The sequence below is a fragment of the Chrysemys picta genome, chromosome 1, assembly GCF_011386835.1.
Source record: "Chrysemys picta bellii isolate R12L10 chromosome 1, ASM1138683v2, whole genome shotgun sequence".
NCBI classification, from domain to species: domain Eukaryota; kingdom Metazoa; phylum Chordata; order Testudines; family Emydidae; genus Chrysemys; species Chrysemys picta.
Genome location: NC_088791.1, coordinates 155548262 through 155573732, shown reverse-complemented (window position 1 = coordinate 155573732; position 25471 = coordinate 155548262). Strand labels below are relative to the sequence as shown.

The 25471-nt window shown below is 47.4% G+C and overlaps 2 protein-coding genes across 4 annotated transcripts in view; one reads left to right on the top strand and one right to left on the bottom strand.

Annotated features, from left to right (window-relative positions):
* The window catches only part of NME7 (NME/NM23 family member 7), a 200517-nt gene that overhangs the window by 814 nt on the left and 174232 nt on the right, over nucleotides 1–25471 (bottom strand). The window lies entirely within an intron of this gene.
* Nucleotides 11626–14672, top strand: LOC135982105 (uncharacterized). Its single transcript, XM_065587339.1, has 2 exons — nucleotides 11626–12157; nucleotides 14266–14672. Exons 1-2 carry the CDS (start codon nucleotides 11626–11628, stop codon nucleotides 14670–14672), a joined length of 939 nt encoding a protein of 312 aa, XP_065443411.1.

Here is a 25471-nt window from a genome sequence, read left to right as displayed (position 1 = left end):
TACAAAGTAAATATCCTTAAATCAGAACTTGGTTCTAAGTGTTGATTTCATCATAATTTACTGACAATCTTATCATTCCAGGCCTATTTATTTTACTTATAGAACTTTAAAATGCAGGCCTACACTTTGAAATAGGATTTCAGTGCCATTTTTATTAGATGAAGGAGGAGCCTTCAGCTTCCTCTCTCAAACAGGTCAAACCTTTGAGTTTAGGAAAAGCAAGAGCTACTACATTGTGTTTTAGACAGTATTAACTAATCTAACTTCTGATAGGAGTAGCTGAAATGAAAATGTTGTGCTTACTGACCAACAAACCTGTACTCCAACTTCTGTTAATCTGCTGATGCCTCAAACTGCCTTAGCACCTAATGCACCTTTACTTTTGAAGGCTGAGTTGGCAGTCTCAAATACCCTTCTAAAAATGTGACTGAAATTTTTTCTGTTTAAAAGTTGGACAGCATTGGCTGCTTCAGCCCAGACACAAGTAGAGGACAAACTTATTCACAAGCAATAACTGAGTTTATACAAAATTGTAATCACCTAGAGTTACCATACGTCCTCTTTTTTTTCCTGGACATGTCCGGCTTTTCGGCACTCAAACCCCCGTCCGGGGGGAATTGCCAAAAAGCCGAACATGTCCGAGAAAATGGCGGCTCTGTTTAATTTAAGAGCCGGGCTGCCCGAGTGCTACCAGCTTCGGGCAGCCCCCATGCCTCCGGACCCTGCACCGCCGGAGCCCGGGAGGGGAAGTGCCTGGCTGGGGGCTGCCCAAAGCCCAAGCGCTACCGGCTTCACGGTTTGCCGGGCAGCCGCCAGACCCTGCGCCCCCAGCTGGGCGCTTCCCCTCCCAGGCTCCAGCTGCGCTGGGGAAGCACCGGGTCTGGAGGCTGCCTGGCAAACCGTGAAACCGGTAGCGCTCAGGCAGCCCTTTCCTCATGGCTGGGAGGGGGCAGAGTTAGGGCAGGGGCGGGGCCTGTGGAGGGTCCTTTTTTTTTTTTATTTGCTAGATATAGTAACCCTATAATCACCAGAAACCTCCATTAATGAGAATGTACTTCAAAGACAGCAGTAACTGAGTTATTCCTGGGTGCTCACAAATACTGTTCCTACTGTTTAAAGGTTGGTGGGGAGCTCAATGAATGTCAGTGTGGAGCTACCATGCATCAGTGATTTTTTTTGGGGGGGGGGGGGGAGGGCAAGAGGTTGGCATAGGCAATCTAGTCTCTCATTTAAAATTAATGGCTATGGCTCCTTCCATATACAGCAGCAGGTTGAAGAAATGCAGTCCTACTTAGTGCATGTGTGACCCCTTAAGAGCAAGAGGCAGAGTTGAAAGACTGGGTCATTTTGTGAACCCCACCAGCTTGAGAACAAATTAACCGCATGCCTCTCACTTGCTTTATGCACACCTTAGGCCCTGCTTGAAGAATCTTACTATGGTAAAAAACTGAGCTCATACGACAAGGCCTAATTAGGCTTGCATGCCATTTTGCAATTCATGACAGACTTAAAAAGGTACCTTTTAAAGTGTTAATAGAACAGCACCGTAAGTTTACACACTGGAGAACTTCCACACAATGTCTCCTGCTTTTCTATGCATTCACAAAGAAGTTTAATTCCCTAAGCCAAAGGCATATCAGTAAAAAGGTAGCACAGTGAGACGTGACTCAGTTATGATAGTCACAGGTCTTCTAAAGACTGATGCAGCTAAAGAAAATTGCAATGATTAAAGTGGCATGTGGAAAGTGTTAGCAGAAAGAAGCCTCTATAATCAATCAGCATTTTCACAGTGGGGTACCCATCCCCCTCTCACAGCTAGGAAAGCAAGCCCCATAGACGTGAGACATGGATTCTGTTCCCACTCCATTTCATTTCCTGTCACACTACTTACCTTAATGCCCCTCTAAAATCAAATGTGAAGCCTCTCAAACCTAGACTGCACTGATTTTCCAACTCTGTCAAGTACCACCACAAATGTGTCCCTCCCCTAATATAAAGTATTTGCAACTGGCAGAATCCAATCGACTGAATTAGACTTTCATAACTGGGAAAGTACCTTTCTGTATATTTCATCATGTGTTGCATAGCAAAATGTGGGTCCCTTGAAAAATCACTGAGTAGATAGAAAGTGCCCAAAAAGCATCTAAGAAAGGTACATCAATATCATCTAAAACTATCCCAAGAGCAAGCTCTTCTGCATCTAAAAAATCATCCCTAATGAAGAGTCTGGAAAGCCTAGACTTGCAACTAATGACAGGCCCTCATTTTGCATGGTATGACCTGGTACTTAGAATGACAGTGATGCTGCCATATACTCAGTAAAGCAATCATTTGTCAGAGACAATGCTCTTAGAGTCCCTGCCTAAAATCCTAGCCCCAGTGAAGTTAATGAATTTTTCCACTAACTTTAGTGAGGCCAGGATTTCACCCCCAGGGCAAAGGGCTTAGAAGAACAGTCCATTTTTTTTTATGTTGTCACTTATAGACTCAGACTCTAAGGGCAGAAGGGATCAACATGATCATCTAGTCTGACCACCTGCACATTGCAGGCCAGAACCTCACCCCCTGTGCCTTCAGTAACTCTGCCAGCAGTTAGGGGGTCTATTAAAGTCCTCAAATCATGGTTTTAAAGACATCATGTTACAGAGACTCCACCATTTACACTAGTTGAAACCTTCAAGTGACCCTTGCTGCATTCAACCCACTTCTGAAGTCAGTGACACAATGGAACATGAGAAGTCTTTACAAATAAGACCCCTGGGAACCCAGTTTTAATTTAGGGACTGCCCACCAAACATACTGCTGCCTTGAACTACTCTCTGTAATGGCTAAACAGTCCTATTTGATTAACAGAGGGATAATGCTTCTAACATGATACTAAGTTTGAAAAAAAACAAAGTATGCTAGAGGAAATTGGTGGGAAGGCATTTACCATGCCACTGAAAAAATATTCCCAACAAGAAAGCATGAGACACCATCAAAAACCCCAGCCCTCCCTTTTCAATATAATCAAAAGTTTAATAACAGACAGTTTAGTGACACACAAAGTCTCCAGTCATGACTGGCACACCATTGTGCTGGTCCTGTACAACAGAGGCCGTCCCTACCTTGTCCAGCTATATATATACACCAATAACCAACCAAAGGACTCCCACTAAACAATGGCGATAAAATGTCTGCTCTAGGAAAATCATCTGATTAGACTCTCACCAAAGGTATGTAAATTTATTAAGAACAGGCTACAAGGTGAAAGGCTGGCTTCACTGAACTCAATGGAAGTTTTGCCATTGAGCTCAGTGGGGTCAAAATTTCACCCATAGGCTCTACAAGTCAACTTCAGGGGGAAAAAAAACAACATTCCTTCCTCCCCCTACCCCCCCTCTCCCAAAATGAGCAATAAATTATTTTATATCTGGGCCCTACAGTAAATTCAGAGGATTTCAGTCACTAAATTCTACACCAAAAAAGCCATCCAATGTACAAATTCAATCAACCAATATAATATTAAAATAATTTGATAACATCTTAAATTGGTTCCCAAACTTTGCTCTATCCCTGAGAACCAATGGTACGCAAAAAACACCACCAAAATCTACACTGCGTGCATACATGCTTCATTGGGGGAAAAAAAGCCAATTCAATTAAGGTGGAAGTGGCCTGTTCTCAACAGTTGACAAGAAGTGGTGAATACCAAGGGAGGGAAAATTACTTTTGTAGTGCTAACGAGGCCAATTCAATCAGGGTGGATGTCGCCCATTCCCAACAGTTGACAAGAAGGTGTGAGTATCAACAGAGGGAAAATTACTTTTTGTAGTGACCCAGCCGCTCCCAGTCTTTATTCAGGCCTAATTTGATGCTGTCAAGTTTGCAAATTAATTCCAGTTCTGCAATTTCTTGTTGGTGGCAATTCTTCGACAAAAAAACTTCAAAAACAGACTCTGAATAAAGACTGGGAGTGGATGGGTCACTACAAAAAATAATTTTCCTTCTGCTGATACTCACACCTTCTTGTCAACTGTTGAGAATAGGCCACTTCCACCTTAATTGAATTGGCTCGTTAGCACTGACCAGGGCCGGTGCTACCATTTAGGCAAACTAGGCGGTTGCCTAGCGCACCAAGATTTGGGGGCGCCAAAAAGCGGTGCCCCCATTTTTTTTTTTTTTTTTATAGCATGGCTGGGCTGGGCTGCCGCACGGTCGCCGCTCCACTTCTCCAGCCTTCCAGGCTTGCGGCACCAATCAGCTGTTTGGCGCCGCAAGTCTGGGAGGGGAGAATTAGAGCAGGGGCAGCGTGCTCGGGGAGGAGGCAGAGCAGAGGTGAGCTGGAGTGGGACGCCTCAGTGGGTGGGGGGGGGGGCGCACTGGCCCTGGCACTGACCCCCACTTGGTAAGGCAACTCCCATCTTTTCATGTGCTGTAATATATATACCTGCCTACTGTATTTTCCACTCCATGCAGCTGATGAAGTGGGTTTTAGCCCACAAAATCTTATGCCCAAATACATTTGTTAGTCTCTAAGGTGCCACAAGGACTCCTTGTTGTTTTTGCTGATACAGATTAACACGGCTGCTACTCAAACTTGTGAAGCAGTGTTGCAAAGGAGACAGAGATGGAGAGACATTTTCTGCTCCACTGTCAGAAATACAAGGGAGCTGAGAAATGTTAAGTCCTCCAATCTCTCATACCTGATGGAGACTTTCCATTAAAAAATCCTGAGGGGGGTGGGGGGAGATGTTTGAGAAAAACAAAGGCCAGAGATAGCATCACATAGGAAGAACCGTGCCCCTGAGGGTATGTCTACACTACAAGCTAGGGGTGTGACTCCCCCCGGCTCATGTACACACACTTGCGCTAGGTCTCGTTGAGCTAGTGAGAATAGCTGCGTAGCTGCAGTGGCAGAGAAAGCATGGCTGAGCTGTGCAAAATACAAACCCACCAAACACCAGTAGATATTGCGCTAGTGTGAGCATGGGCAGGGGAACCACCCCCCAGCTCAGACAGAGCCGGAGTCAGAGGTGAACAGGAATGACCGATGGAGATAGGATAAAATCCAAAACCTGACTATAAAGCCTGATGGGATTCTGGATACTTAGATTGTAACAGAGCTGTTTGAGAACTGGAATTTCTGTTCCATGGGAAATTCCAACAAGGTCCCAATTGAGAATGAACATTTTGAAATGTCCCACAAAATCAAAATTCCAACATGTTTTGATTTGGGACCACAGAAATATTTCAATTCAGTAGCGTCAGAAAATTTCAAAAGGTGGTCATTTTGTTTGGACTTATTTCATTTTAACTTTAATATTAAATAGAGCACATTAAATGAACACTAATATTATAACTGTATATTTGACATCATGTGTATAAGTAACAACGTTTCCATGCTGTCAAAAAAGTTTACACTTTTTCCTATTAAAAAATTATCGAAAAATCGGTACTTTCCCATGAAATGTTTTGAGGTTGACAAAGCTGCATATTTCAATAGGAAACTATTTTGTCAATCTTTTTTGACTATCTCTAATTGTAAGCTCTTTGGGGGCAGGGACCATCTTACTGTTATATGTTTGTACAGTGCCCAATAACTGGTTCATGGCTAGGGCTTTAATGTACTAGACCTACTTTTCACAAATACCCAAGGTTTGTGTCTTTTTAACATTTTAGCAGCATTATGTAACTTGTCACACTAATAAAGAATTTTGAATTCAGCTTGACTGATGGAGAGGCCTATCTGCCATCAACTTCAAATTTCAGGGTGATTTGTTTGTACAGTGGTGACTTTGTAAAAGCTTCCATTGCACTCAGTAGAGCTGCTACTTCCTTATTGCTTACATGGTATATTATCAGCTGTCTATCTGAACACTCTGTTCATGGTGCCAGATTGACTCAAGGGTAATTTTCTACATTAAAATGATTTCTCTCTCTGCTCTTGGCGAGATAGGCTCCTAGATTCCAGAGTGAGAAGCACATTAAAAACACCTAAGAAATACAGAGAGAGACACTTAAAGGCAAACTCATAATAGTTGAATTTGAGAGCCAGCAATCTTATGCTTATACATAACATCAATAAGGTGTTGTAGACCCCTGATTAGAATAGAGGTTTAAGCCTTAGAATGTCGGGGTTCTTTTCCCACCTCTGCCCAATCCTCTCAACTTGCGAAGATGTAAATGTGGAACACAACGTGTGTCAGAGAACCAAAATGAGGGGGACAAAAAGCAGGAACGTTAAAATGCATGAAATCTATTCCTTCGGTGTAAATAACTCTGTTTAACTTTGGTCACATGATTATGCATTTCTCATTTAACTAATTTTCAACAATAAAAGGAAGGAGACACCAAATGTGGGTGGAATATAGGTAACTTGGGGATTTTGAGAGGTATAGCTCTGCCACTGACTTGCTGTGACACCTTGGGCAAAGTCACTTAATCCATTTGGTCTTGTTTCCCAATTCATTAAATGTGAATAATACTTCATTAATGATTGTAAAATGCTTTGATAGGTCTAGATGAATGTCACACTTAAAATCTACACGACTAGTACTAATAAAGAGTGTTAACTACAGCTGCCCTGTTTATTGCAGCCTGGATCTCCATCTGTACGGCCTCTCTGGAAGGGTATTCTCTCAGACTAATGGCTCACCCCTGGTTTGGAGAATCTCTCTTTTAAAATGGCTTTTATTGCATTGTCTAAAACCCATACAGAACGTACTGACAAACTTCAAAGCCAGAACAAGCACAATAAGTACTGTATAACCTACAAATTATGTGCCATTATGTTCTTTCCAAATACAATTATGTGGATTAGCTGCCATAGACTCACAGTAAAATCTGTTAACAATTTACATGTATATAGTACGGAGGAAGGATTTGCCTTTCTAAAGACCTACTCTCAGGAGCTGTGCGTTGCTGGGCAAGATGCTACAATGATAAATGTGGCTCTGGGTAATCAGTAGCAAACAGTGCCCATCTATTTCCCCAATTTCCATAATCTATTTCAGGGGTCGGCAACCTTTCAGATGTGGTGGCTGAGTCTTCATTTATTCACTCTGATTTAAGGTTTTGCGTGCCAGTAATACATTTTAACGTTTTTAGAAGGTCTCTTTCTATAAGTCTATAATATATAATTAAACTATTGTTGTCTATAAAGTAAATAAGGTTTTTAAAATGTTTAAGAAGCTTCATTTAAAATTAAATTAAAATGCAGAGCCCCCCGGACCCGTGGCCAGCACCCGGGCAGTGTGAGTGCCACTGAAAATCAGCTCACATGCCGCCTTTGGCACGCGTGCCATAGGTTGCCTGCCCCGATCCATTTAAGGAATTAGCACTTGTGAAAGATGGTGCGTTGCTAGCTGGAGAGTGAGGCCAAGGTTGTCAAAAGTAACTAGTGATTTTGGGTGCCTCTGTTCTAGGCCTTTTGGGGTGGCCCAATTTTCAGAAAGTGCTGACCCATGCCACTGGAGAAACAGGCCTCTTTACAATGCCTCTTATTGGGCATCCAAAGATGGAGGCAGACAGATCACTAGTCACTTTGGAAAATCTCAGCCTGCAGTCACTCTTTACTCAGAATCCTGATACAGCACAAACTGCAGGAGAGAAAGCTTTCCCTGCACAACACAAATGTGCCTCAACCTTGACCCGGAAAGTGCAATACAGTTTCTATGGTCTATTCAAAACTTTCGCCCCTTTGCTATCAACAAGGGGGCCACTCTGTGCCAAAGACAGTGATGATTTTTTTCTGTGGACATTTGTCCTCCAGGGACAACAGTGAGACCACCCAACCAAACTCATTTTGCATAGGCCATCCAATAGCCTTTAATGTATGGTAACTTTCAGTTACACTCACTCCTCCCTTGGGATGGGCTTGAAGGAGAAGATGAAAGGCTCTGTATCCCATTACTAATCCCAGCAGCCACTCAACCTCCAAGGAAAACTGAGTTATAACGTGCAGATAAACCCACTTTGCTTCCTGCTCCTATATAACATGGAAAAAGAACTGCGACCCTCTGACTCCAACAAGACCAATGACCTCACAAGGGAAAGCTCTAAATCTGCGGCATTCCACAGTGGACACAAACTCACTGCAATCCTAGGACTAGCGAAGATGATAATTCCATCTCTCAAGCTTTCGAAGTTGAATAAAATAGCCGTTTCCAAACTTTCTACTCCCGAGCAGCTTCAGGAGTTTACACAGTCGTGCAGGCAATAATAAAATCCAACAACATCCTGATTGTATCACTCATGCAAACACTTCTCTTTTCAACAGTGTGCATCCTAAAAACAAGGAGGGGGTCAGACAGAAAATTAAAAAGGAAAGCAAACCAACCAACCAACCAAGCATCCCAAGGAAAGAGAAAGGTCTCTTAAGTGCAGGACACAGCAGAGGAGTGAAAAAGTAGAGAAATTCACAAGTGAGGATATTCCCAAGAAATGGAAACTCCCCTTAAAATATAAAGGGGAGCTTAATGCTAATGCAAGGTGCCAGCTAGCTAGACAGCCTTAGAGACCAGTGTTCTCTGTTTAACCATGGAATAGGTACAGAATGGGCAGTAGTAGTACACCGTGGCACAGAGGCGGATTATGACTTCTTTGTGCCCCAGGGCCCCAATAACATTTGGGCCCCCCATGTCCTGGGGGCCCTGAGGCACCGGAACCAGGGAGGCCATGGCCCCCCTAGTTTTTAACATGGGCATAGTAACCTTAGGCAGGTGTGGAGCAGTGGTGGTGGCAGGGACTGTGCTTCACAGCGGAGGGAGCTGGTAAGGTGATTAACTCCCCCGCCGTGAAGCATAGCCCCTGCCCAGGGCAGGTGGAGGGTTCAGGGCTCCAAACAGCGGCCCAGGCTACCTGGGCGGCTCTTACCACGACTGGCTTCTTGCCTGGCCAGAGGGCAGGGCCACAGTTCCAGCGCCAGAGGGTCCCCCACTTTTACACAGCTTCCAGAGCTCCTGTGGGGGCCCCCAAATTGGCCAGGACCCCTCAGGCCCATGTGTTAATCTGCCACTGGCTTGGCAGAATGCCTCAACCCTGCCCTAGAGTTGAAAGAGTACTTTGTTATTCATGGTCCATTCATCCTTGGCCTCTCAATCTGAAACTGCTAAGCCCAGGGTACCTGTTAGGGTCAGTTTTGGTAGTGGTGGTTTTAGCAATGTAGACTCTTTCCCAATGGAAATTAGTCTAAGACCCCTAACTCATTTCACCAGCATCAGCAAAAGGGTGATAGTCATGTTCAGTCATTTCTAACCTGTGCTGAATTAGAATCATCAGCCAAGAGATGGAAGGCTCCATAGTCTATTATTAATTCAGAGCCAGCCAGTCCTCCTCCAACTGGCTGAGAGAGATGCATGCAATTCATCAGTGTTCTCTCTCTCAAGCCATTTTGACACTGTACTCGTGCTGAACCAGTGACAGGGCTCCAGGAACATGGTCCAGGTGATATTGTGAGATCCATGTGACTTCTACTGACCCATGGCACTGAAGTTTTATAACTCTTTAGGAATATCTCAATTTGAAATCACTAATGGGAACTCAAATACCATTTTGGCCATTCAAGCTGCTCTCTACATCAGTATAAACCTCGCTGAGACCTGACTGCACTTTTTGATGGCTAAGTCTGAGTTTTGTTTTAGATGTTGTTGATTCAGTGTAGTATTAATACAGCAGCATGGATTAAAACACTCAAAAAAAAATCTTGCATTTTTACAACACCTTCCATCCCAAAGGGTTTTATAAACAAACTGATGTACAAACAAGGAAGTCATTTTATCCACCACTCACATGCAGTCACCTCTGGGGTGAGACCTAGCAGCAATACCACTCAACCAACAAGGAAGTGAGGAATAGCTTTTCCAGATGAAACTGCAGAGAGAATTTAGTTCCCTGTTGGACTTTGGTCAGGACATCAAGGTTACACCCCTTTCCTTCTTACCAAAGTTCCAAGGAATCTGTAAGGAACAAAACTGATCAGGAAGGGCCAATTTGAACTATTCACACATACTGGCAGGTTCTAAATCAACTTTAACCACTGACATAAAAGACCTGGGCTTCATGGCAGAGAGCTCAATGAACAGCTGTTTTCAGTGCATGATCATGATGAAAACAAACAAACAAGAGGGTACTCTGCTTTAAGCAATAGAGAATAACACTAAAAATATTGTAATGTTATAACATATGTGGTGGCACACTCTCATCCCAAATGTGTGTTCAGCCATGATTAGCCCATCTCAAAAAGTTATAGCTAAAGTAAAAAAGAAGGACAATGGTAGTTTTTCCATGTCTTACTAATTTTAACAGTAGGACGGATTAAAAAGATTAGGTCGACATCTTAGATGGGAAACACATAAGAACGGACACGATAGCAATACATGAAAATAATGAAGGCTACAGTAAAGGTAAATTGGGGCTGCTAATTTACTCTCTTTAATAGTACAACAATAAGGGGATATAGTCAATGAAATTAAAAAGTAAATTTAAAATGGATATAACAGTACATAGCTAGCTAGTGGAATTCACTGACACAAGATATTGAATTCAAGAGGAGTTCAGACATTTACAAATGTAGAAATTTTTTTCCATAACTGCAATAAAAAAACCAAACAATGTAAAACTTTAGAGCCTACAAGTCCACTCAGTCCTACTTCTTGTTCAGCCAATCGCTAAGCAAACAAATTTGTTTACATTTACGGGAGATAGTGTTGCCCGCTTCTTATTTACAATGTCACCTGAAAGTGAGAATGGGTGTTTGCATGGCACTTTTGTAGCCAGCATTGGCAGGTATTTATGTGCCAGATATGCTAAACATTCGTATGCCCATTCATGCTTGTAGGCTCTAAAGTTTTACATTGTTTTGTTTTTGAGTGAAGTTATGAAAAAAATTCTACATTTATAAGTTGCACTTTTACATTACATACAGTACTTGTATGAGTTGAATTGAAAAATACTATTTCCTTTTGTTTGTCCTTTTACAGTGCAAATATTTGTAATAAAAATAATATAAAGTGAGTACTGTACACTGCATTCTGTGTTGCAATTGAAATCAATATATTTGAAAATGTAGAAAAACATCCAAAAATATTTATAATAAATGTAAATTGGTATTCTATTATTGTTTAACAGTGCAATTAAAGTTGCAATTAATCACATTTGTTTTTAATCATTTGACAGCCCTAAAAGAAACTACTCTCGTGAGCATGTTATTTCATAATTGTCCAGCCTGGATTTTACTTCTCTCTCTGAAGCACCTGGTATTGGCCACTGTTAGGCCTGGTCTACACTACGACTTTAATTCGGTTTTATCAGCGTTAATTCGAATTTACCCTGCAACCGTCCATACAACGACGCCATTTATTTCGAAATAAAGGGCCCTTTAAATCGATTTCTGTACTCCACCCCGACGAGCGGAGTAGCGCCAAAATCGATTTTAACATTTCGAATTAGGGATAGTGTGTCCGCAATTCGATGGTATTGGCCTCCGGGAGCTATCCCACAGTGCATCATTGTGACCGCTCTGGACAGCAATCTAAACTCGGATGCACTGGCCAGGTAGACAGGAAAAACATTTGAATTTCATTTCCTGTTTGCCCAGCGTGGAGAGCACAGGTGACCACAGATAGCTCATCAGCACAGGTAACCATGCAGGCCCATAATCGAAAAAGAGCACCAGCATGGACCGTGAGGGAGGTACTGGATCTGATCGCTATATGGGGAGAGGATTCAGTGCTAGCAGAACTTCGTTCTAAAAGACAAAATGCCAAAACTTTTGAAAAAATCTCCAAGGGCATGATGGAGAGAGGCCACAATAGGGACTCAGATCAGTGCCGCATGAAAGTCAAGGAGCTCAAACAAGCCTATCAAAAAACAAAGGAGGCAAACGGTCGCTTTGGGTCAGAGCCGCGGACATGCCGCTTCTACGCTGAGCTGCATGCAATTCTAGGGGGGGCCGCCACCACTACCCCACCTGTGATCGTGGATTCCGGGTCGGGGATAGTCTCATCAGCTACACCTGAGGATTCTGCGGATGGGGAAGAGGAGGAGGAGGAGGACGAGCTTGCAGAGAGCACCCAGCACTCCGTTCTCCCCAACAGCCAGGATCTTTTTCTCAGCCTGACTGAAGTACCCTCCCAACCCAGTATCCAAGACCCTGACCCCATGGAAGGGACCTCAGGTGAGTTTACCTTTTAAAATATAAAACTTGTTTTAAAAGCAAACGGTTTTTAATGATTACTTTGCCCTGAGGACTTGGGATGCATTCGCGGTCAGTTCAGCTACTGGAAAAGTCTGTTAACGTGTCTGGGGATGGAGCGGAAATCCTCCAGGGACATCTCCATGAAGCTCTCCTGGAGGTACTTCAAAAGCCTTGCCACAAGGTTTCTGGGCAGTGCATCCTTATTCCGTCCTCCATGGTAGGACACTTGACCACGCCATGCTTGCAGCAAGTAATCTGGTATCATTGCCTGACAAAGCCTGGCAGCGTATGGTCCCGGTGTTTGCTGGCATTCAAGCAACATCCGTTCTTTATCTTGTTGTGTAATCCTCAGGAGAGTGATATCACTCATGGTAACCTGGTTGAAATACGGGAACTTAATTAAGGGGACAGAGGTGGCCGTTCCTACTGGGCTGTTTGCCTGTGGCTGAAAATAAATCCTTCCCTGCAGTTAGCCAAGCGCAGATGGGAAATTGGCCCTGAGCTTTTCACGTTTGGCTAGCAGGGATCTTCCCTGTTACCAGCCACGCGGTGGGGGGAGGGGTACCGTGATCATCCCAGAGAATTTATGGCGGGAGGGTGGCGGCGGGAGGGGGGGGGTTAGTTTGGTTCCTGCAGGGATCTTCCCTGATACCAGCCACGCGGTGGGGGTGTAGGGATATTAAAGAAGGTACTAACAGTGATTCCCCCAAGAGACAGTGACCCCCTCATAATTTGGCCCCCAACTTTAAAATCCAACAGTTTCACCAAGTACAAAAATCTCTTGGGTCTTCTGTTAAAACTTGTAAGCTACTGTCTGTAGAAACCATTGATTGTATCTGTCCTGTGACTACTATGTAAAACTTACAAACAAGTTAACTGACTTTGTTATACAATGTAAACAAACACTATAATCTGTTAAGTGTCTTTCACTTCATTCAACTGCTCCTAGGACAGACCCCCACCCTCTGTGATTAAAGGGCTGGGAGTCTCAAATGAATTAGCACACACTCTGAAAGTGGTGGAGACAGTAAATTAAAATATGGTTAAGGGATGGAATGTATGCTGATGAATGCTTGATGTACATGGATGGTTAGGGAGGTGCCAGCCTAGAAAAGGAGTATCCATCGGCCGAAGAATGTGTCGAGTGGATGACCAGAAACCCCCGGAGGGTAAACTGGGACCCACCCCATCACCTGGAAGGATGAGAAACACAAACTTTGGACAGTGTGGAGCCACCAGGAATGTGCCACTTTGGACAGGAATGTGCCATCTGCTGATTGAGTCAGCAACAGCAGGATGAAACAGCTCCCATAGACTAACATAGGAATTAATTCCTATAAGAAGGGACTCTAAAGACTGATGACTTTGAGTCTCTGGTTCTGCTGCCAGCCTCCAGGAGCATCAGGTGCACCTGACACAGACTCGGCTCCATCCTCATGACCAAGATACCTGGCCAGTAACTTGGCATGAGCAACTTCTAGGCTGGTAACTATAACACCTATACAGAACTTGAATGAATGATTGTGTGAATGAATCTCTCTCTCTCTCTCTCTCTATATATATATGTATGTGTGTATGTATAAGAAATAAGTAGTCAAACAACGTTGTTTACTTTTATCTTTTGCTTTATCAGTATATTTACAATAAATGTGGCATCTTTGCCTTATCCCTCTTAATAAGATCCTGCTGGTTTTTATTCTATTGGTATAACAGGGGAGGGGTACAGCGATCATCCCAGAGAATTCATGGCGGGGGGTGGTGGTTAGTTTGTTTTCTGCTGCTGCTGAATGTTAACAGAAAAACCGCAGCACTCTACGGGCTTTGCTTGGTATGTGGGAAAGGAGGGCGCAGAAGCCGTAAGACAATGGCTTACCATGGCCGCATGCAAGCCGAATTCTGTTGCCCGGACCTGTGATCTCTAGCAGCAAAGCCACAGGCACTCAGTATTAAGAGGCAAAATGCGACCTTGCACAGAAATCACATGTGCTATGTAATGTGAATAGTGTTGGCCACCGTGAAAGAGTATAAGCATTGTTCTGCAAAATGTATCTTTTTAAACAATTCTCTCTTTTTTCCCCTCCCTACAGCAGCTGCAAATTCCTCAAGCCTCCCTCCTCCATCCCGAAGGCTATCACAGATAAGGCGTCGTAAAAAGAAGACGCGAGACGAGATGTTTGCAGAAATTATGGAATCCAGCCACAGTGACAGAGCTCATCTGAATGAGTGGAAGGAAACGGTTTCAAAGTATAGGAAAGAAGCCAGTGAACGTGAGGACAGGAGGGACCAACGTGAGGACAGGAGAGACGCTCGAGATGAGAGGTGGCGGCAGGAAGATCAGAGGAGGCAGGATGCAACGCTGGGGCTGCTGCGTGAGCAAACAGACATGCTCCGGCGTCTGGTGGAGCTTCAGGAATGGCTGCAGGAAAACAGACTGCCGCTACAGTCCCTGTACCCCCCTCCCCATGTTCCATGTCCTCCTCACCCAGACGTGTAAGAACGCGGGGGGGGGGGAGGCTCCGTACACCTTCCCATTCCACCCCAGTGGACAGCCCAAGCAAAAGGCTGTCATTTTTTTAACCTTTTTTTAGTGGCCTTTTCCTTCCCACCGATCCTCCTCCCAAATCCCACCCGGGTTCCCTCCCTCTTTTTCTAATCTATTAATAAAGAATAAATGATTTTTAAATGATAGTGACTTTATTTGGTTTGAAAGCAAGCTGGGGAAGAGGGAGGGTGGGTTCCTTACAGAAAATGAGTCAATAAAGGGGGCAGGTTTTCATGAAGGAGAAACAAACAGATATTTCACACTGTAGTCTGGCCAGTCATGAAACTGGTTTTCAAAGCTTCTCTGATGCACAGTGCTTCCTGGTGTGCTCTTCTAATCGCCCTGGTGTCTGGCTGCGCGTAATCAGCAGCCAGGCGATTTGCCTCAGCCTCCCACCCCGCCATAAAGGTCTCCCCCTTACTTTCACAGAGATTGTGGAGCACGCAGCAAGCAGAAATAACAATGGGGAGATTTCTTTGGCTGAGGTCAGAGCGAGTCAATAATGAACGCCAGCGACCTTTTAAACGGCCAAATGCACATTCTACCACCATTTTGCACTTGCTCAGCCTGTAGTTGAACAGCTCCTGACTCCTGTCCAGGCTGCCTGTGTATGGCTTCATGAGCCATGGCATTAAGGGGTAGGCTGGGTCCCCAAGAATAACTATTGGCATTTCAACATCCCCAACGGTTATTTTCTGGTCCGGAAAGTAAGTCCCTTGCTGCAGTCCTTTAAACAGAGTAGTGTTCCTGAAGACGCGAGCGTCATGAACCCTTCCCGCCCAGCCCGCATTGATGTTGGTGAAACGTCCCTTGTGATCCACAAGTGCTTGCAGCACCATTGAAAAGTACCCCTTGCGGTTTATGTACTCAGTGGCTTGGTGCTCCGGTGCCAAGATAGGGATATGGGTTCCATCTATTGCCCCACCACAGTTAGGGAATCCCATTGCAGCAAAGCCATCCACTATGGCCTGCACATTTCCCAGAGTCACTAACTTTCGTAGCAGCACCTGAGTGATTGCTTTGGCTACTTGCATCACAGCAGCCCCCACAGTAGATTTGCCCACTCCAAATTGATTCCCGACTGACCGGTAGCTGTCTGGCGTTGCAAGCTTCCACAGGGCTATCGCCACGCGCTTCTCAACTGTGAGGGCTGCTCTCATCTTGGTATTCTGGCGTTTCAGGGCAGGGGACAGCAAGTCACAAAGTTCCATGAAAGTGCCCTTACGCATGCGAAAGTTCCGCAGCCACTGGGAATCATCCCACACCTACAACACTATGCGGTCCCACCAGTCTGTGCTTGTTTCCCTTGCCCAGAATCGGCGTTCCATGGATAGAACCTGCCCCATTAACAACATGATCTCCAAAGCACCGGGGCCCGTGGTTTCACAGAATTCTGTGTCCATGTCCATGTCCTCATCATGCTTGTCGCTGCGCTGCCGCCGCCGCTGCCTCCTCGCCTCGTTTTTCTGGTCCTGGCTCAGCATAAACTCCACAAGAACGCGCGAGGTGTTTACAATGTTCATGACTGCTGTCTTGAGCTGAGCGGGCTCCATGCTTGCTGTGGAATGGAGTCTGCAGTGTTCACCCAGGAAAAAAGGCGCGAAATGGTTGTCTGCCGTCCGTTGCTTTCATGCAGGGAGGGAGGGAGGGAGGAGGTGAGGCTGTACCCAGAACCACCTGCGACAATGTTTTTTGTCCCATCAGGCACTGGGATCTCAACCCAGAATTCCAATGGGCGCGGGAGACTGCGGGAAAAGACGGTTACTCACCGTTGTAACTGTTGTTCTTCGAGATGTGTTGCTCATATCCATTCCAATCAGGTGTGCGCGCGCGCCGCGTGCACGATCGTCGGAGAATTTTCTACCCTAGCAACACCCGGCGGGTCGGCTGTGGAGCCCCCTAGAGTGGCGCCTTCATGGCGCTGGATATATACCCCAGCCGACCCGGCACCCCCTCAGTTCCTTCTTGCCAGCTACTCTGACAGTGGGGAAGGGGGGCGGGTTTTGGAATGGATATGAGCAACACATCTCGAAGAACAACAGTTACAACGGTGAGTAACCGTCTTTTCTTCTTCGAGTGCTTGCTCATATCGATTACAATCAGGTGACTCCCAAGCCTTACCTAGGTGGAGGGGTCGGAGTGAGACATTGCCGTGTGCAAAACCGCTGATCCAAATGCAGCATCGTCCCTGGACTGCTGTACCAGTGCGTAGTGAGCTGCAAATGTGTGGACTGATGACCAAACTGCAGCTCTACAAATGTCCTGGATCGGAACTTGAGCCAGGAAGGCAGTCGAGGAAGCTTGGGCCCTCGTTGAGTGAGCAGTGAGGTGCGGCGTTGAGACACCGGCCAGGTCATAGCAAGTCCGGATGCAAGACGTGATCCAGGAGGATAGGCGTTGTGATGAGACCGGTAAGTCTTTCATCCGGTCGGCCACTGCAACGAAGAGTTGCGTTGTCTTTCTAAAGTGCCTTGTGCGGTCAATATAGAAAGCCAGGGCCCTGCGTACGTCCAAAGAATGCAAACGCTGGTCTTGGCGAGTAGCATGTGGTTTAGGATGGAAGACTGGGAGAAATATATACTGATTCATGTGAAACGGAGAGACCACCTTAGGAAGAAAGGCAGGATGTGGACGAAGCTGCACTTTATCCTTATGGAAAACCGTGTAAGGGGGCTCGGATGTAAGCGCCCTGAGTTCAGAAACGCGCCTTGCTGAGGTGATGGCTACGAGGAAGGCTGTCTTCCAGGATAGGTACAGAAGTGAACAGGTGGCCAGTGGCTCGAATGGAGGCCCTGTGAGCTTGGAGAGAACCAGGTTGAGATCCCACGTCGGAACGGGCTGACGTTGTTGTGGGTACATCCGGTCTAAGCCCTTGAGGAATCTAACGATCATCGGGTTAGAGAATACCGAAGACGCGAGTTCCCCTGGGTGAAAGGCCGATATAGCAGCCAGGTGAACCCTAATTGAAGATATCGCCAAACCCTGCTGTTTTAGGGAGAGGAGATATTCCAATATGAGAGGAATAGGTGCCTGTAACGGGGACACGGCTCGTTGTTCGCACCAACAGGAGAACCGCTTCCACTTGGCCAAGTACGTGGTTCGTGTTGAAGGCTTCCTACTGCTCAGCAGAATCTGTTGGACAGAGTGCGAGCATTGCCGCTCTGCCTGGGTGAACCATGGAGCAACCACGCCGTGAGGTGGAGTGATTTTAGGTCGGGATGACGTAGTCGGCCGTGGTCCTGAGAGATGAGATCTGGACACAACGGAAGCGGGATCGGTGACTGAACCGAGAGCTCCAACAGTGTGGTGTACCAGTGTTGCCTCGGCCACGCTGGAGCGACTAGAATTACTCGAGCCTGGTCTCTGCGTAGTTTGAGCAGCACCTTGTGGACCAGTGGAAATGGAGGGAAGGCGTAAAACAGTTGGTCTTTCCAAGGAAGGAGAAACGCATCCGAGAGGGAGCCCGGAGCTCGCCCTTGTAGGGAGCAGAACGCGTGGCACTTCCTGTTGGCTCGAGATGCAAACAGGTCTACCTGGGGAAATCCCCACCTCTGGAAAACGGAATAGATGATGTCCGGACGAATTGACCACTCGTGCGTCTGAAAGGACCTGCTGAGTCGGTCCGCTAAAGTGTTCTGGACTCCAGGAAGAAACGATGCCGTGAGATGGATCGAGTGGGCGATGCAGAAGTCCCACAGGCGAATGGTCTCTTGGCATAGAATCGACGAACGTGCTCCTCCTTGCTTGTTGATGTAAAACATGGCCGTGGTGTTGTCGATGAGAACTAACACACAGTGGCCACGTAGGAGATTGAGAAATGCCTGGCACGCCAGGCGCACCGCCATCAGTTCCCGAACATTGATGTGCAGGGCTAGCTGGGGTGCAGTCCACAGGCCCTGGGTATGGTGTTCGTTGAGATGGGCACCCCAACCCAGAGATGAAGCGTCTGTGACCAGGTGCAGAGAGGGTTGTGGGGCGTGAAACGGCATCCCCTCGCAAACCACACTGTGATCTAGCCACCAGGTGAGGGAGGTCAAGACCGAGTTCGGAACCGTGACCACCATGTTCAGGCTGTCCCGATATGGGCGGTATACCGATGACACCCAGGTCTGGAGTGGGCGAAGCCGAAGTCTGGCATGCCTGGTTACGTACGTGCAAGAGGCCATGTGACCCAACAGGGTGAGGCACGACCTCACTGTGGTAATTGGGAAGGCCCTGAGTCCCCGAATGAGGCTTGTGATGGTATGAAAACGATTGTCTGGTAGAATAGCTTGTGCACGTCCGGAGTCTAGGACTGCCCCAATAAATTCTATCCTCTGGGTAGGCTCTAGAGTGGATTTCTCTTTGTTGAGTAGAATGCCCAACTCGTGGAATGTGTGTACTATTATGTGGACGTGAGCTCGAACTTGCCCTCTGGTGCGACCGCGTACCAGCCAGTCGTCTAAATACGGGAACGCCTGTATCCCTTGCCGACGAAGGTATGCCGCCACGACGGCCATACATTTTGTGAACACTCTTGGGGCCGAGGATAGGCCGAAGGGAAGGACTGCAAATTGGTAATGCACCTTGTTTACCACAAATCGCAGGAAGCGCCTGTGAGGCGGGTAGATTGCTATATGGAAGTATGCGTCCTTCATGTCGAGGGCGGCGAACCAGTCTCCAGGATCCAGGGAAGGGATAATGGTCCCCAATGAGACCATGCGGAACTTCAACTTTACTACGAGTTTGTTGAGTCCGCGTAAGTCTAAGATGGGTCGCAGACCCCCTTTGGACTTGGGGATCAGGAAGTAGTGGGAATAAAATCCCCTGCCCCTTAACTCTAATGGAACCTCCTCTATGGCCCCCATAGATAGGAGCGTAGAAACGTCCTGTATAAAAAGTTGCTCGTGAGAAGGGTCCCTGAAGAGGGACGGGGAGGGGGGGTGGGAGGGGGGGGAAGAAGAAAACTGGAGAGCGTATCCCCTCTCTACCGTGCGAAGGACCCAACGGTCCGAGGTTATAAGGGACCAAGCACGGTGGAAATGGGAGAGGCGATCCCGAAAGGAGGGGGCTGGATCCTGGGAGATGACTGGGGCGCCGTCCTCGACCGCACCTTCAAAAGTTCTGCCTGGGGCCTGAAGGTGGCCGAGGTGGCCCCTGGTTCTGACCGGGTTGAGGGCCGGTCAACCTTCTCCTACCACCTCGCCCCCGCCTTCTGGCAGAGTCCTGTCTCGGACGAGGTGGGGGGGGGGGTAGAACCGCTGAGGCTGGGGCCGAAATGGCCTGCGCTGGGGTCCCGGAACATGCATCCCCAGGGAGCGCATGATTGTTCTCGAGTCCTTGAGGCTCTGCAGACGAGAGTCCGTCTTGTCCGAGAACAATCCGTGTCCCTCAAAGGGTAAATCCTGCAGGGTTTGCTGCAGTTCCGGAGGCAAGCCCGAGACCTGGAGCCAGGAGATTCTCCGCATGGCGATACCTGAAGCCAGGGTTCTCGCAGCCGAGTCTGCTATGTCCAAGGAGGTCTGTAAGGAGGTCTGCGCTACCTTCTTACCCTCCTCCACTAAGGCTCCAAACTCTTCCCTGGAGTCTTGGGGGACCAATTCCTTGAACTTCCCCATAGAGTTCCAGGAATTAAAGTTATAGCGGCTCAGGAGCGCCTGCTGATTAGCCGCTCTAAGTTGTAGCCCCCCGGCTGAATAAACCTTACGCCCAAACAAATCGAAGCGCTTAGCGTCCTTCGATTTGGGGGCTGCAGCCTGTTGACCGTGGCGCTCCCTTGCATTCACTGATGACACCACCAGTGAACATGGCTGGGGATGAGTATACAAGTACTCATAGTCCTTTGAGGGGACAAAGTACTTTCTTTCCACCCCTCTGGCTGTGGGTGGAATAGAGGCAGGAGTTTGCCATATCGTAGTGGCGTTAGCCTGGATCGTGCGGATCAGGGGCAACGCTACCCTGGATGGGGCATCCGCAGAGAGGATGTTCACAATGGGGTCCTGCACCTCCACTATCTCCTCTGCCTGTAGGTCCATATTACGTGCCACCCTACGTAATAGGTCCTGGTGTGCCCGGAGATCTATCGGGGGTGGACCTGTGCTCGTTGTGCCCGCCACCGCCTCATCTGGGGATGATGAGGAAGATGCCTCAGGTGGTAAGGGATCTAAGGGCGGGTCATGTTCTAATGAGCCCTGGAGCGGAGCATCACCTGCCCCTGGGTCCAGGTCGTCAGGTGGTGCGGGCATGGAAGCCTCCATGCCCCCAGGAGGAGGGCGAGAGATGGTGGATTCTGGGGCCCTATGCTCAGAGCGCACCGAGCGAGAGGCTGATGGTGGTGGAGCCCCTTGTGCTTGGTGGTACGCCCACGGGGTCCAGAACGACCAGTGTGAAGGTCCCTGAGCGGGGTCCTCCGCTACCTCCTGCCAGTGGCCCATGTCCGCCTCAGCGGCCTGCCCCTGAGGGGGGTATGCAGATCTCGAGGCCCCATCGGAGGAACGGGACACTGATCTCGAGGGCCATGGCGGTGCCGATCGCGCCAAGATGAGCTCCGGATGATACGGTGCCGCTCGGTGCCGGTCTGGAGATGATCGGTCCCTATGCGGTGCCGGTGAGCGGTGCCGAGATCGGGATCGGTGCCGATGACCGCGTCGGTGCCGAGAGTCCGACCTGGACCTGGAAGGCGACCTCGAGTAGGCCCGGTGCCGGGAGCGGCCCCTCGACGTCGAGCGTCGCTCGTATCGGTGCCGGGAACTACGTCTCGAGTTCGAACGGTACCGACGATCATAACGGTGCCAGGACGTACAACGGTGCCACGACGATGATCTTAGCCGCGAGTACGACCGGTGCCGAGGTGATAGTCGGCACCGGGACTGCGAGCGGCGTCGGGACCTGCTTCATGACCTGGACCGGTGCCGTGGTTCCAGTCCTTGAGACGGTGGGCGCATCATGGCAGGTTTTCCCCTGGATTGCACCGGACGAGGAGCCAACGGTGCCGGTGGTTGGGGCGGTGCCGGCTCCGTGAGAGCAATCAAGTCTCTCGCCGTCGGGAAGGTCTCTGGGGACGACGGGAGACACAGCTCTACCACTGACCGCGGTGGTGATCCCGTCCGCACCGGACTCAACGGCCTCGGAGCCGGAGTCGACGGTGCTGGAGGCACCTGCTTTTGGTGCTCCACCGGTGGACGCGGCTCTACCCCCGGCACCGGGGGGCCGGCGTCTTCAGGACGGCAGTCTCCTGCGCCTTACGGGATTTCTTATGTCCCGGGGATAACGATCGGCGCCGAGGCACTTGCGGCGGGTGCGGTGCCGAAGGGGTCCGGTGCCGTGGAGGCTTGTCCGACTCCACCCGCGGTGCAGGGGCAGTCGGTGCCGCAGGGGCACTGCGCACCGAGGCGCTTGGGCTTGACGCGCCGAAGGAGTGTCCGGGCTAAGTGCCGCCTCCATTAGGAGTTGCCGAAGCCGAAAGTCCCGCTCCTTTTTGGTTCTCGGTCTGAAGGCCTTACAGATCTTACACTTATCTGTTTGATGGGACTCTCCCAGGCACTTCAGACACAAGTCGTGCGGATCACTTGTGGGCATAGGCTTAGCGCAGGACGCGCACTGCTTAAAGCCGGGAGCCTTGGGCATGAGCCCGGCTATGCGCCGGGGGAAAAAGGGGGAAGACAACCCCCTTAATCCCCTTTAACTATCTACAACTATTAAAGAGTAAACTGAACAACTATCTAGAACTATATAACAACTACTACTACAACTACAACTATCTACAAAAACGGAATAAGCTAGGGAGAGTGGAGAACAGCTATGCCGCGCTCCACAGTTCCAACGACCGTCAGGAGCGGTAAGAAGGAACTGAGGGGGCGCCGGGTCGGCTGGGGTATATATCCAGCGCCATGAAGGCGCCACTCTAGGGGGCTCCACAGCCGACCCGCCGGGTGTTGCTAGGGTAGAAAATTCTCCGACGATCGTGCACGCGGCGCGCGCACACCTGATTGGAATTGATATGAGCAAGCACTCGAAGAAGAACTATGGGATAGCTATGGGATAGCTACCCACAGTGCAACGCTGCAGAAATCAATGCTAGCCCCGGTACTTGGACGCACACCGCCGAATTAATGTGCTTAGTGTGGCCGCATATATTTCGACTTTATACAATCTGTTTCCCAAATTCGAATTATATAAATTCGGATTAATCCCGTAGTGTAGACATACCCTTAGAGATAGGACATTGGACTAGACAGGCCTTTGATCTGGCAACTCCTAAATTCACAACTCATTTTAAAGACCAAAACACCCAGTTCCCAACAACACGCTGGGATACTGATTCAGTACCACCTCAAACCACCACTTCTTGCAACATCTAGGCATATTTTAAGAGGACTCATCCAAATACTGACTCAGTATGTCCCTGTTTAGTTTGAGCAAGCACTAAAGGAATCATAGCACAAGGCTGCAGGCAAAAATAGTTTTAAGGACCTTATTTGAATAGCTGTAAAATGACTAGGAATAGAAAGCAGAGGGCCTGATTTTCAGAGAGGTGGGGCACTCGCATTGACTCCAAATGTAGTTCTGGGTGCTCAGCACTTCCAAAAATCAAGTCGCAGAACTCCCTGCAGGTGAGACACACGTGAGAAAGAAGGACCCAAAGCCTGGGAGGTTTCCACATTGTAACCGTCTGGGCTGCCAACAGCTCACAGGTGTATGCACAGGAGCAAATGAGAGCGTCACTGGAAAACGGAGAATGGGAGAGTGCTCAGAGTGAAGTCACCACACCAGTTATTTAGGGATTTGCATACTGTTCGCTGTAGCAGGTAAACATCTATATTAAAGTAACTGAGAAGGAAGAAGTTAGTAAAGGGCAATAAGATGAGATCACTCCTATTAGAAGTTAAAATGATACATCAAGAGGCAAATAAATTCACTGGGAGCTGTACAGCTAACACCATGTACCTAAACACCATGGTATAGGTGCAAAGTAACACCTATCCAAAAGGCCCTGCTAGGGGGCCATATATGCTACAGTTCATGGCGCAAGAAGGATTATTTCACACACAAGAAAATGGTCGGTAACATTTTATTCATCGGAAGTAACCTCCTCTTTCAAGTGGGTTATTCAGAGATTTTGAGTGTCTGTGCTATTCAACTCACTGCAGCCCAAGAGATCTCTCACTATAGGATTATTTTACACAGCTGTGGCACTCAAAGTGCTTTACAATCCAATGAAGCCTCAGGACTTCCACACCCCTGTGGAATGGGTCAGTTCTATCACCACTATTTACATTAGTACATGGGGAAACTGAGGCACAGCAAGACGGTGAGACTTGCCCAAAGTCCCACAAGTCAATGGCAGTCTCCTGCACTAACCACTCAACAAGCTCTGCTTAAAATCAAAGAGGAGGTTTTCCTTATATATATATATATAGGGAAATAACTTCTTGTTTTATATTTAATTTATAAAAGTGCATCTACTCCACACTCACTCAGTATATATAAATGAATACTTAGCCAGAGTTAGGAAGTGAATTCCTGTCCCCACTGATGTCAATAGTAAAATTCCTAATGATTTCAGTGAGGTCAGGATTTCATTCAAGTTTCCTATGTATTACCTAGGTTGTAGGCTCTTTAAGTCAAACACCCTCATTGTGTTCTGTGTTTGTGCAGCACCTAGCACAGTGGGATCCTGGTCCTGCCTGGGGCGTATATTTGGGAAATATTACGCATGACAGGGGAAGTGATTTCTAAAGTTTGTGAAAGAACCTTAACTCAGGATTTCCTGCATTTGTAGTGATCGTGCTAGCTAAGAATGGATGTCAGCAGCCTTCACTCCATGTTACCACAGTGTTTTGTGATTATATATATACACACACACACACACACACACACACACACACACACACACACACACACACACACACACAAACTTATTGACCTAATTCAATCACACCAGCGTACATTAGGAGTAGCTCCAATGAAGTCAACGGAGTTAAACTGATAAGAGAAGAGTGAGGCCCTACACAGTACAGGTATACTTAATAATTTGCCTAGGGGAGATCTGGGAAGGATGCTATTTAGACAAGTGAATAGTAATATTTCAGTGTGTTCCTAAAGGTGTATTAGTGGACAGAAAACAGCCTTACAGTCACACAGCTCTATACACCACAGGGTATGTCTACACTGGAGCTGGGAGGTGTAATTTTCAGCTTCAGTAGACATACCCATGCTAGTTCTGATTTGAGTTAGTGAGCTAAAAATAGAAGTGCAGTTGTGACAGCATGAGCAGCAGGAGGGACCAGCTGTCCCGTGAGAACGTGCCCACTGTTTCAGATGGAATCTGAGACAGAAGCCAGGCCAAGAAAGCAGGCCACACAGGCTATTGTGAGGTCAAAATATACAAAAAAATAAAAAATTCTCTAGCTCAGCATAGCCTCTCTCTCTCTCTGTGTATATACACACATCACATAAATCAATGGCTCTCAACCTTTCCAGACTACTGTACCCCTTTCAGGAGTCTGATTTGTCTTGTGTACCCCAAGTTTCACCTCACTTAAACTACTTGCTTACAAAATCAGACATAAAAATACAAAGTGTCACAGCACACTATTACTGAGAAATTGCTTACTTTCTCATTTTTACTATATAGTCATAAAATAAATCAATTGGAATATAAATATTGTACTTACATTTCAGTGTATAGTATATAGAGCAGTATAAACAAGTCATCATCTGTATGAAATTTTAGTTTGTACTGACTTTGCTAGTGCTTTTTATGTAGCCTG

Excerpts from the sequence above, each read along its gene's own strand:
- LOC135982105 (XM_065587339.1), top strand. The coding sequence starts at position 11,626 with ATGCAGGCCCATAATCGAAAAAGAGCACCAGCATGGACCGTGAGGGAG. Across the intron at positions 12,158-14,265 it reads CCCCATGGAAGGGACCTCAG|CAGCTGCAAATTCCTCAAGC; the intron begins GTGAGTTTACCT and ends CCCTCCCTACAG.